This window comes from Hylobates moloch, unplaced genomic scaffold (assembly GCF_009828535.3).
Source record: "Hylobates moloch isolate HMO894 unplaced genomic scaffold, HMol_V3 SCAFFOLD_17, whole genome shotgun sequence".
Taxonomy (NCBI): Eukaryota; Metazoa; Chordata; class Mammalia; order Primates; family Hylobatidae; genus Hylobates; species Hylobates moloch.
In genome coordinates, this window is record NW_026652292.1 from 17,839,333 (window position 1) to 17,853,461 (window position 14,129).

A 14,129-nucleotide genomic window follows, 5' to 3' on the forward strand; every position below is an offset into this window, starting at 1 on the left:
TGATATCTATTGTAATGTATTGATTGAAAAGTGATAAAATTGACAAATTTCTTGCATGTGTGAGAAAAAGAAAACAGAAGAGGCTTAAAACATTTTAGGATAAAAAGGGAGAACTAATTACAGAGGTAGTAGATATTGAAAAAATAGTAACATAATAATAATATCTAGTAACTAAAAATGTTTAAGTATTTTTAAAAGAAAAAATATCGGTCAGGCGCCCTGGCTCACGCCTGTAATCCCAGCACTTTGGGAGGCCGAGGCAGGCAGATCACGAGGTTAAGAGATCGAGACCATCCTGGCCAACATGGTGAAACCCTGTCTCTACTAAAAATACAAAAATTAGCTGGGCATGGCTGCGTGTGCCTGTAGTCCCAGCTACTCAGGAGACTGAGGCAGGAGAATGGCTTGAACCGGGGAGGTGGAGGTTGCAGTGACCCGAGATCACACCACTGCACTCCAGCCTGGGTGACAGAGCGAGACTCTGTCTCAAAAACAAACAAACAAAAAAACCCTGGAACAGTTTAATTTTACAGAAATTGATTAAAAAAGAATCAGAGAAACTAAATGTGCCTTTAAGCATTGAACATGTGACTGTAGTTAGTAATTTCACTCTTGTTTTCTTTAGCTCATTCCTACAATGTAAGCCCAGATAATATTTCAGATGAACCCCAAGAAGTTTTCAAAGAACAATTTTTTTAATCTATAAAGTAGCTCAGAGAATAAAAATATGCTAAAAGTGCCTAAATTTTATTCTGATGCTAGAATAACCTTGACACCACAATTAGAAAAAACTGTGTGAGAAATTATATTTCACTCATGAACACAGATACAAACAATAAGGCAAAGCATATCAGCAGATTGATTTCATCAATTTCTATTAAAATAATGTATATTATTTGAGTCCTTTTAGGAATGCAATGTTTTATAAACATTAGAAAATGTGGCAATTAACAGTCTGAAGGAGGAGAACTCACAAGCCAGATACTGTTTGTGGCCCACCTAGATTCCCTTTACTGGTGGGTGCACTATTTCAAGCTGTCGTGCGTGCCTTTTTTGCATAATTGTCTTAGACTGACATGAACAACTCTTCTGGGAGATTCCTGAGAACTCTCCAACAGCAACAGATGACTGACTAATACTACTGTATGAAATCCAGAAACAAATGCTTCAACTAGAGACAAAGCATTTGAGAATTCAAAAAAGACTAAGAAAAAGAAAATCACAGAAGAATACCTAAACTATGATTCACTTGAAATAAGGTGCAAAAATACACACTGCAGAAGTGTAAGCAAAAGCAACAGTCAAAAGAGTGGCTACCTCTGGGAGAATAGAAGTTAATATAATTAAGAATATGCTCAAAGGGAAATTCAAATATATTATTTTATTTTTCTTATTTTTCTTAATTCATACATGCATACATAATTCGTTATAAAATTTAAGTGAATTTTATAACTAAATAATTAAACTACTTAATCTGATTTTCATCAATGGTAGTAGTTTCTGTTTGTTTGTTTGTTGATTTGTTTTTCCTCTAAAGACAGTTTCTTCTTTTCTCTGTGGAATTCAATGACTGCACTGACAATAATCCAGCAGCAGCCATGCTTTGTAGATTGATCTACTTTATGATAATACATGCATCTGATAAACAATAATCCCAATTTAAGTTTGAGAGCTCGTTGGAGAGATTACAGGGACTCTATAATAACACCATGTCATTATACCATCACTAATAATGAACATCTAAGTATAAACACTCAAACATCACCCCGTATGTGAAAATCCTGACAGACTAGGTATGACGCAGAATCTAGAAGAAAACCTGGCCACTCCTTCAGATTCTATTTTCTCCTCCATTCTAGCCACAACCTATGGATACCTGAGAGGTAATTTTTATTCGTAACTTTTTAATTGTGATAGGGTTTATCTACTGCTATTTTTCTAGATTAAAATATTTCGAAATACCTCAAGGTACTTTTGACCCACGGTTGAAATTTTTCAACTATCTTTTCCTGGAAAATCTTAATGTTCTCAGGAATGCGAACATATATATATATATATATTCGCAGCTTCACATGGGATGCAGCTAATACTCATATGGGACTGGTAAACTTTGCTACTGTTTCTATGCTTGCCTTAACATGTTTTTTATCAGAAGCTATGACCTGGACTTCAGATCTAGCTGTATGTCCTCAGACTGATGATTTATTCCTCCTATACTAATTTGGTTTTGATACCTGAAAATTTTCCTCCATATTATATTTGGGTAGTTTTATTTCTTCTGCCGATTTCTATCTGAAAAACTAACGATTGTAAACTTCGCTAAGAAGAAACCCACACTAAGTCCCTTTTCCCATTACCAAGTATTTGTTTTCTAAAGGTTATACAGAAAATGACTGCTATTAGTCATTTAGTCTCAATTGACTGTTTTGTTGCAATCATTTGGGCACTATAAAGCATTTATTTCTGTGTTTCAACTGTTTGGTCTTTTTATGCCCCTTTTCTCATTTGATTGGCCAAACTGGCCTTCATTGGTCTCTGTGCTTAGTGGTAGGCATGTGTTCTTACTTAAAAGTGTCACTGACCAGAAGGAAATGTTTCCCCAATGCCATTTGAAAACAAACAAACAAAAAAACGAAATAAAACAAAACTCTTCAACCTCAAATTTTCTAACCTCTTTTTCTCTACCCCCGGCCTTAAACTTCCAAGCATGGTGTCCAGCATTTTATAAAACAATTCTTTATTTACTTCTCTTCCCTACTATCATGCTCTGTTTCATAGTAAATAAAATTGTCATAACCTTTATGTTGAGGATAAACATTCAGTTCTGCTATTTTTAAACTTGTTCTTCAAGAAATTAAGTATAACCTAGCTAGACTGTTGATCATCTTTAAGAAACCACTGGTAAAAATAAGTTATTAAGTGCACCAGGGAGTGATACTCTTAGAAAATGGTGCAATTTCACCAATACTCTGATTTTTTTCTAAGTAGTTATTTTTAACGTCTTCAGTGGTCTTCTTGGGGTAAAGGCTGAATAAAAATTTGACAGAACAATTCTTTAAGTAACTGAAAGAAAAAAAAATGTAGCTAGTGAAGCAGACTTCAGTGGGATCTAGGAAGACTTGTAGATGTCAAAGTTGTTCATTGAAACAAAGTGAGATTTGGAAAGGTTAAAGGCAAAGATGTGGAATTCTGTTATTTTACTTACCTTGAGATTTCTGCCTTTTCAGTAAACAAGGTTAAGCTGTCATTTGACAGAGAGGGACTGAAATTTCTTCAAAAAATATAATCTTATTTCTGATAAGACCTACTGTAAGTCACTGTGTGCTGACAAACGTACTTCAACAAAACAAAGCTATGTTCTATGAAAACAAATTATTTCTTTTTCTATATGTGGAATATGAAGTTTTATTTACTGGCAGGTGAAACCATTTTCATTTTGTCCAAATGCTGTTTAAAATAGGAACGTATTTCTTTGATTAAAACTGAAGGACAGACTCACATGATATAGAAGTATGTTTCCTTGAACATGCAAAATATATTTCATGACTGTGCTAATGAGTCCTCTTTCTCTTTAATATTTAGAGTTTTAATATATCCCCAAATATTATTGCTGTAAATATTTCAATTATATTTTTCTTTCTTTCTTTTTTGAGACATGGTCTCAGGGTCTTGCTCTGTCACCCAGGCTGACATACAGTGGTGCAATCATGGCTCATTGCAGCGTTGACCTCCTGGGCTCAAGACACCCTCCTGCCTCAGCCTTCTGAGAAGCTGGGACTACAGGCGTGCGCCACCACACCCGGATACTTTAAAAAAAAAAAAATCTAGAGAAACAGGGTCTTACTGTGTTGCTCAGTCTGGTCTCATATTCCTGGGCTCAAAGAAATCCTACCAACTCAGCTTCCCAATGTGCTGGGATTACAGGCATGAGCTGCTTAGCCCAGCTAAATTATATATACATTTTTAAAGTGCAAGAATGAATTTTCATTTGCTTTTAAATAATTATCTCAAGTGGAACTGATTTTTGTATACATGCTAAAAAAGAGATGAAATGTAAAGAGCGTAATTTATAACACAATTCTAGTTTGTCTAATTTTATATTTAGATTTTGTCTTACTAAGTCTGAAGGAAATTCAATACATATAGTATGATTGTAAAATTTATACTTTCCTTTGTCTTTAGCATGGTGAAAAGATGAATCAAATGACCTAATCCTGGAATGGCTTGTTTTCCTTGCTTACACTTTGCAGAAAATTGATTACTTGTTAAATATAACCAAAGTCACAATTTTTTGAGGCTGGGAAAGATTAAGGGAGCAATAAAGAATCCATAATAACATAGTTATCAAATTTGCCAAAAACTTTACTTTTTTATGTGTTTCACACAATTATATCGGATATTCTTAATTATCAAATTTGCCAAAAACTTTACTTTTTTATGTGTTTCACACAATTATATCGGATATTCATAACAACCCTGTGAGGTCAATATAAAGATATTATTTCTATCTGAAATTGAAGGGAAGTATACACAATGTTTAAATTAACATTTAAAGGTATGAAATTAGTTATAGTTACAGATTCCGGACTACAAGTTCTGAAGCTCAGACTCCCATACCTTTGTTTCCTCTACAACCCTATTTAAGTAGAGATTATTTCTATTAATATTATCCTGTTCCATATTTTAATTCAAGACACTGATTGGAATCAAGAAGCTGAATCATGACCTGTTTTTTTTCAAAACTGATTGTCCTAGTAAACATTCTACTTTTCGGTATTTACTCATTCTCTCAATCTGAAACTGAGACAGCCAATGGCAAGGGGGATGCTAACTTAAGACTTGACAAGGGAAAGAAGATAGTGATGAAGGTTGATGGGAAGGCACAGGTGAGGGGAGATTTCTTTCCACAGCTTGGAAATAATATTCTGGGGAGAATTTACCTCTGTAAAAATTAGAAGAAGGTTTTGCATTGTGCCTTAATCAAAACTAGAAGATACAGTTTTTTATTGTTGTTTTGGTTTTGGTTATCTTTTTTGAGACAGGGTCTTGCTCTGTTGCCCAGGCTGGAGTGCAGTGGTGTGATCACCACTCACTGCAGCCTCAGCATCCCATTCTTAAGCGATCCTTCTGCCTCAGCCTGCCAAGTAGCTGGGATTACAGGCGTGCACCACCAAAGTAGCTGGGATTACAGGCGTGCACCACCAAAGTAGCTGGGATTACAGGCGTGCACCACCACACCTGGCTAATTTGTAAATCTTTTCCCATTTTCTTTCCCAGGCAGGTCTTGAGCTCCTGAACTCAATATACACTCTTACAGTTTTTTTTTAAATTGTGTTATTTGATTGGCGTATCATAAGTCATTTACTTATCATTGTGTGCTCAATGTTGTAAAATTTATGTGCAATGGAAGAGAGAAAACATCACTTAGGTGATGAAACGTGGGAAATTTATTCAGTGTTAGGACTCCTGAAGAAACAACTTTGCAAGTTTTCTTTTACGTAAAGAAATGGGCATCTGTAAATTCATACATATTTTTTAAAATCACGGTTATAAATAAAACTTTTATAACATGGCATTGAAAATGCTTTATAAAGAGTAAAGGACTATTTTAATTTCAGTTATAATTTTAGTGGCTTACAAAATGGATTATCAAAGCCATTTTGGTTTTTAAATTTTCATGCGAAATTTAATAAATTTCATATGAATAAAACTTCCCCCCCAGCTATCTTTGGAAGACTAAAAGCAGGATGATTTACAGAAGATTAGAAATATGCACTGTTGCAAAAGCTACAAAGCCAAACCACATCATTAAATAAAACCCCAGGCTCACAGGAAAGTGACTGTCACAGAGCATTTTTATGAATGTAAATTTTTTATTACTTTTTGGTGAGGAAGAACATGATTAGTGACAAAGGGTAAGAAACTGAGTTGAAAAATAAAAACTCTGAAAACAACATGATGACTACTTTCTATTTCTGAAAAACATTTTCTTGAATTTGTTCTGAAAAATACATGAAATATAGAAAATGTTCAAACATAGCTCTCAAAGGTTGTAAAAAGTAACTATGTAAAAAATGAAACAAGAAAAAGTGAGAAACAGAAGATATAGAAGTTGGGATTTCAGGCTAAGTATACCTGTCATATTAATAAATCACTGCATCGTCATATTGTATGATTGATGCTTTTTGAAAATAAGTCTGAATGTAAATTATATAATGAAACATGAGAGTATGTGATATTTGTGTTAATGTGCATTAAAATAATTTATTAAAAATAACTGATGTAGTTATACTAAGGCATCAATCTGGTCTTTGGTATATGAATTTTTTTAGTTCAAAAATATGTTTATATCTAAAACAATGATTATAGAAAATAGACACATTTATCCAGTTAAGAATAAATTTATGTGAATAAATGTTCTTAAAATTGTCTCTCTTGTCTTCATTTTATTTTTGTTGAGATGAACAAATTAATAAAATTCTATGAATCCAACAATCTAAGCTGAAATGTGTAATAACTATGCCTATACTTAGAGAAGTTTTTTAACTTCTCTAGGTATAGTCCTAAAATAGGTAATTATTTTTTAGAAATAATTAAAATAGTCTAATATTTTCTCTGTACGTACACATAACTCTAGACTCTTGAATATATTGTCACTGACAGGTAGATATTAATGAAAATTGCAGTGTTCTAAAACGGAGATCAGGCCACGGTCATATTCCTGTTTGGTGATAAAATAAACTCAATGACATTGGCTAAAGAATGAGTTTTATTCTATCTAAAATCTCAATCCAACTTCTCTTAACATCTCACTTAATTTCCATGCATGAATCCTCTAATCCATATCAAATAATCTACATTTGGATGTCTGATTAAATGGTCCCCTAAGCTTCTACCTCCTCCTGCAGTTTCCCCTGCCTCTTGCATGACTCCTTGTTCCTACAGGATACAAGTGTAGCATATTACTCACACAGTTTTAATATGTTCCTTAACCTTTCATTTCATTGTATCTATCTCTTTTAGAACACTTTTTACCACTTTTTGCTTTATACTGCATTGTTCACAGCTTTTTACGTGCAGGTTGTAACTCTTAAATGAGGCTTTAATATCATTGATGATGACAACTGTCGCCAGGACAATTTTTTAAACATTCTTCTGAATGTCTGGAACAGCAGCTTGCATCTATTGCATATTTGCAACACCTTGCTCAGTTAATAAATGTTAGGATGTATTAATTTCTGTTTGAAACTAAGGCATTTCAGATGGCACTTTGAAATTGCCAGTAGATAATTTAGAATAAGAATTTGATTGTTGACATAAGAAAAGTGGCCTTGATACAATTATTAGGGTTACTCTAATAATTATGACCCATTTTAAAATTTCTATAGTTAGTATTGGTGAGCAATAAGACTAAACCATCTGATGAACCCATTATAATCCACAAATGTTACATGCCTTCCTCATAGGACATAATTCCAAGAGCCCTTCAATGCCCATTTTCTCTATTCACTTTCACCTAAGAGTTTGAGAAAAGAATTATTACTAAAATAGTTTTTCATGTCTCTAAAGTGTTGAAAGGCAAAAATCTTTCATTTCTATGAACTTAGCAAAATGTATAAATGCAATCATTCCTCCCTTGACTAACAACATTTTTCCATTTTTCATCAGTGCTTCAAAAAATATGTTATTTTTTCTGAACTCTTATTAAAAAAAATGCATCACTACATCTTCCATTGGTACAAGTCAGAGCAGTATATATGTCTTTAAAAGAGTGGGAACACGGTAAAAAGCACTGCATTTAATATTTTCATTTTAAATTTATGTATTTAGAAACTGAAAAAGTGATTGGGTTCTCAGTGCTGGTCTTATCTCCAAATGGTTGTGAGTTACATTTGGCTGTAAGGTTTATGCGATTTCTAATCCTATATTGGAAAAAGATTTAACTTCGGCAGATGAGATAGAAAATAAAAATTTCAGTGGTATTGTTTTCTTCAGATAATATTTAATTTGGCTTTAATCCTAAGGGATAAGAGAGAGAGAGAGAGAGAGAGACAGGGAGAGAGAGAGAATTCAAATTTGAGTCATATATTTCCCAGGAACTATTCTGAGATTTGACCTATTTGTGAAACTGGAAGCCAAGTAAGTCAGTGGCATAACATACATAAAGGCTAAGTACAATTTGACCTTGAGACATGGGAATTTTCCCTCTTTCCATAATACTCAGCTCTAGAGTCCCAATTTTTGGACAGCTGATCAACCACTGCCCACACTAATAGATAGATAAAGACTTACACCAAATATTTTGCATTCAAACATGTTCCATTAACATGCTCGGTTAACTGGCACTTCTTGATGACTCTGATATGAGTTCAGATATATTTTGTATCCAAAATATATATTCAGCTAAACTAACAAGAAGGCACCAAATCAGACTTACGAGTAAAGTTCTATAAGAAAATGATGATTAATTTTGTATTAAGCTCGTTGCATTGCCAAAATCGATGGACTCAATACACTTCCCTCCTTCTACCCAGATTTCTGATCATTTCCTCTACTTTTAGTGTAAATACATCTGAGCTGCAATCAATTGACATCCCGAAAGATAGGACTGAGGTTGGATACAAAATAAAGGCCAAAGGTCATCGTTAACTTCTAGCTGAGTGTTCCATATGCTGGGTTCTACAAGTCTATATACATCAGATATTTGGATCGCATTAATATCTAAATCCCTGTTTTGAATATCATTTTACCCTCCAGATATTGTTCAAGAGGATACATGCATAAAAGTGTGTCCACCTATGTGGTTAAATGAATTAAATTCCTCTCAGAATATTTTCCTTCTTGTACCATGTTGTAGAAAAGTCACAGCCTAACTCTGTATGGAGCCTTATCTTTTCCTCTCCAATCTCTTCTTCATGTCTGTGTTTGTACAGATTTGTCATAGGAAGAATATCTTATATAGATATTTAAGTAATTTCTGCAAAAGTTATTAATTTCTCAATGTTTGCACCAGGAGTATTTTCAATTAATAAATTCTGCTAACAAAAACCTTGGATAAAAATACTATCATACTATTACTTTTTTTTTTAATTTAGCATCCAAGATTTTGTACAGGGTCTGTATGTAGAAGAGTATCTTATTTGAAGGAAGTAAATTGATTTCAAAGCTATATTTTATTTATGTCTGTAAAATGAAGGCTTCCAAAATGTGCTGGAACACATTAATGACTTGTGATTTCATATCTGATTATTTGTGGCCAGCGAAACTCAAAGTCAACGTACCCACTCTTGGCTCACTACACTCTAAGCGAACTATTTTCTAATGCTGATAAAACTAGAGATTTTAAAGTAAGATATTGAGTGTTCAATGACTCTGGTCAATTTGCACAGCATTTATATGCTGTTACTGCTTTTTGGCTCAAAGAAGCAAAACAAAAAATATGAGAAGCAACCCATACTTATGATATAATTGCTTAGTTTTAGAGTTTACATAAAAATAGTACTTGGAACGCTTTCATTAATTTTTTTAACCTACTGGACTACAGATGCTCCATTTTGCATTCTTATTTAGATTTGATACAAGGGAGCTTAGAAGCACACATTAGAAGTTATTTTAATGTGTGATTAAAAGAAGATAGATCTGAAGTGCTTAGTTTTACAAATTCAGAGAAATATTTTGGTATTCAGATCCATGCAGGGGACCTTAAAGGTTAAATGAACTGTTAAATGTATACACACATTTTATTTTTCAAATCCCTGTCTGTAAATTTATTGTGTAAATATTTTTTTAAATATGTGCTGAAACATATTAGTGATATGCGATTCCATAGTTTTCTTCTGTGGATAGTTTATCTGAAGCTTAAATCCAAAAGCCTGATGGAATTTCAAAACCTGACATTCCTGATACTCTTTGCAGAGAGAAGTCCAAACACCTGGACGCATAATAGTTGCCCACGTTTTACCCTCCTTTTAGGGTGAATGTAATCCAGAAGTAGCATCATCAGAGCATGTATATCCAGAGGTTACTCCCCACACCCCTCAGTGTCTCTTCAGATTTAGCCTCACACTGGAACACACACCATTATGAGATTAAAAAGGATAAAGCAGCATCTGGAAAACTAAAATGTTGTAAAAAGCTTAAATTACATTTTATTCCTCAGGCTTAAAACACAAATTGAGAATTATTCAAATTAAGCTTACTTACTTCCCATACCTCAAATTATAGTATGATAGCACAGGGCAATTGCAAACAGAGGTAAAATCCAAAATTTTGCACATGGGTAGAAACAGAAAATGTCATATAACTTTTGGGGACACTAGATAATGATAAATTTAAAGAGCAAAGGACAAACCATGGTGTCAACTAATTCCTAGTTCATGTATTTAAGAATTCCAATATTTCTGAAATATATAGATGTGGTCAGTTTTAGAAAATAGGACCATTATGGAATGAATTCTTACTTCAAGACCAATAGCAACAACAACAAAACATTATCTAAAACAATTTGAAAAAAAAAGCCCCACCCAAATTCTCAGAAATTAGCTGATGAAAATATTAAAATAATTGGAATTGTGTACTATATATTTAAATAGCATCACTGTTGAAGATTTCGTGAACTTCTCCCATGATATAATATTTTATGCCAGATGCATGTAAATATATATTTATAAGCTAATGAAACTAGAAAATTAGATAAGCGTCTGCAAGCTTTTATGCAATTGAATACTTTGCAGTTGGCAAAGCATTTTACAGATGCTCATTTAATCCTCACAACAACCCTGTGAGGTGGGCAGGGAAGTCATTGCCATCTCTACTTTGTGGTTTGGACCCTGAACACAGAGACTTTGGGGAACATATCTGAGGATAATAACTGTGAATCTCCTTTTTTGTTCCTAGTCCACATTTTCCTGTTAATACCAAACGAATTATCAGCGAGATGGAAAAACTAATTATCAGTGAGATGGAAAAAATCTGAACCTGTGTAAGTAATAAGTGTAAGTCACCTATGATTCTATGGCATTTATGTTCATTGGCGGATAGTCTTTCAGACTACATTGTTATTGTGTGAGGTACTTATTTTTGATTACTGCTCGTGTTGAAAATAAATGAATTAGACTGTAGTACAAACTAGCCAGCAAAATGTTTGACAATTAATTTTAAATGCAGAAATGATAAAAATTGCTGATTTAAATATAATAATACAAATGGAAAAAAAGGAAGAATAAAGTTCCCCAACATTTGGTAGAAGATAAGGTGTGTGGCTATTTTTAAAATTAAATTATTTCCTGACATATCAGATTTTCATAATATACCTTAAACTATTCTTTCTGTCCATTTAAAAATAGGAGTATCCCATTAAAATAAAAGGGGGTGTACGGGATAGAGACAATAGTCTCGTGCTCAGTACAGCACACAACCGGTGCACTGAAGTTGCATACATTATAGTGCAGGCAGCAAATCCCCATGCTCCATCAGTTTTGTATGGAGAAAAGAACTGGGGAGGGCAAAGGGAAATGGTACATACAAGTCCATGATAGAGTGGAAATACCTCATGTAATATAAACACAAGACAAGGCTAATGAGATCTGTTACAATAACAGAGTGTGGTTCTCAAGGGTTCACCCAGAAAAGTGATAAAAGAGGTCGTGATTACCTTCACAAGTTTCCTATATTAGTGTTACCAGCCCTATAAGTCATAGCCATCAGTGATCTTGAGCCTTTTTGTTCAGTTTTGCTTTTGAAAAAAATAAATCGCAAAATATTGAAACAAATATCATTGTTTGGCTTAATTCAGGTATTCTTCATAAACAGTACCACAGACTTTATTGAGCAATTGAAAATATACACAAGGAACAATAACTTTTTCTTTGTATCGTCTTTTTTTTTTTTTACTTTCTTCCAATTAAATAACCCAGTTTCGATCATGAAAAGGGCACTTGTTTCTACAGGAGCTGTGTCCAGCTTGCTCAGTTCCAAGTACTGTTTCCACACTTCTTCCTTGTCATTGCTGAGGTTGTATCTCCACTTACTCAGGAAGCAAATTCCACAAGGTTGCAAGAACTGACCCCCTAAGTTGTTCTTTCAGATTCTATTTCTCCATAGAGTTCAGCTAACTTTTTAAACTCGGGTCCCCAGTCTCCAAGGTAGTGATAATCCTGGTCTGACTGCGTCGTTGCTGAATCCAGCGAGCTGATAGACCCAGCTTCTGATCTCTGACCCTCATAGGCATAAGTCTGAAGAGAGTCATAAGGGGGAACGCTAGGGTCTAGGTCTGCTTCTGCCAGTCTTTGCTTAATAAATTCCTGAACATCTATACTTTCCAGTGTGGACAATGTCTGGTGTCTGGGAGTGAGCTTCACTTCAGGTCTGATATCTCTCCGGTATTTGAGCTCCTCAGCAGCAGAAGGATGCCTCAAGGCTGTGATGTCAAAGGCCTCTGTGTCTTCCTCTCCACCTCCTTCATCATCATAGGTGACCACGTTCTCCCGTACATCCTCCTCTGAAATGATCAAGGGTTCTTTTTTGCTGCGCCTCAGGGTGATAAAAAGTACCACAATTGCTGAGGAAGAATGGAAAGAGGATGAAGAATTAAGAAAACAGGCAGGAAATTCTTAGAGATTTTACATTAGCAATTTCCCATTTTCCCATTCATCATTAACCACATTCCAGAGTTAGGCTGGCATTGCAGCAGAACCCTCTCTGTGCTCTCTGAATAACACCGTAAGGTACTGTAATGCCTCAAATAATGTAAAAGATGATTACCCCAGGAGACATTGTGAACTGCTGATCTTCTATAGAAAAACCACAATACTCTCAGTTTGCTAGGATGTAGGTTTCTTGGCTCATATTTCAGTAAAACCATTTAGTGATTAAAGTGAGATAAACACATGATGAAAAAATAATATGAAATTTTAACTCAAAAAATAATGTAGTGAGCTGGTCTCTCTAGAGATATTTAATCCTTCTAGGTAGATACACTAAAGATGTTTTAAGTTTCTGGAATATTGGAAGAAGGAGCCTTAACGTTAAACACCTTAAATTTTGACGCTTTGTAGAAAATCAAAGCAGAAATATTTTAATGTTGATTGCTTTTGTCAATTATCCTTTAAAATTATATTATCATGCATTAATAATTGCATTTTCCCATTCAGGGGCAAAATAATGTTTCATTATTTGTACACAACTTGTTTCATAGGAATTTTTTTATTTATGAATGTTCTTTATATAACTTATTTATTTAATTCTCACAGCAGAGCTGTGGCTTTCCTCTATTTTTAACCCATTTATGCCTGAGGTTGCAATTTTTTTGTGTGTGAAAAATCAGACTTTGGCGATAACCTTGAGCAGTAGGATATAAATAACTCTCACAAGCTTAGTGTTCCAATAATGGAACACTAGGCATAAATGAGAATGAGGAATCTGAGACTCAGGAAAGAGTATCTGAATAACCAAGATCAAAAGATAAGATCACACAGATTGCAAATGGAAAAGCCTGTAACATAGTGTGATTTCTCGCATCACAGGTAATGATATTTCTACTATAATAATATTCCACTTCAGTATTTCAAAGACACGAAATAATAAACTGAGTGTCCAATTGGACATGTGCCTTAGGACAGCTCTTGCTAAATATGGTGGATTAGTCTTTATTTCCAATAATGCTGCAAACATTAGAAGATGTGATAGAAATGTATCTTGGAAACTTTGTTTTGGCCATTTATCAATATTTTCAACTGTTTCTATTTGATGAAATTAAACTGTTACTAAATATAAATAGTTCCCTCACATCAAATTTGTTACAGGCTGTGTTATTAGGCTGAGTATTATTTACCTCAGCTCTGTAGACTGCTCTTTTCCTGCTCAGCTGATATTCTAGGCTTTATGATAGTAATAATGAAGCCCATTAATATCTTAAATATTCTTTACTTCATAATAATCAGGGAGGTACCTTCAATTGACATTTAAGGTTGTTATATTTAGCAAACAAAAATAAATGGCAGGATTCTCAATTAAACATGAATTTGAGATCAATAACAAAACACATGCACACACACACACACACGGTTCTCAACATACAGTGAGCTTACATTCCTATAAACCCATTTGAAGTTCAAAATATCTTAAATCAA

The 14,129-nt window shown here is 33.9% G+C and overlaps 1 protein-coding gene across 4 annotated transcripts in view; it reads right to left on the minus strand.

Annotated features, from left to right (window-relative positions):
• Positions 1–5,853: 5,853 nt before the first annotated feature.
• The window catches only part of CDH18 (cadherin 18), a 356,371-nt gene continuing 348,095 nt past the window's right edge, over positions 5,854–14,129 (minus strand). For 2 of the 4 annotated variants that reach the window (XM_032136147.2, XM_032136148.2), the window contains exon 11: positions 5,854–12,559. In XM_032136147.2, coding sequence (XP_031992038.1) covers positions 12,069–12,559 — 491 coding nt within the window. In that variant the 3' untranslated portion in view covers positions 5,854–12,068. The remainder of the gene's footprint in view (positions 12,560–14,129) is intronic. The other 2 variants (XM_032136153.2, XM_032136152.2) reach the window with 1 other exon arrangement.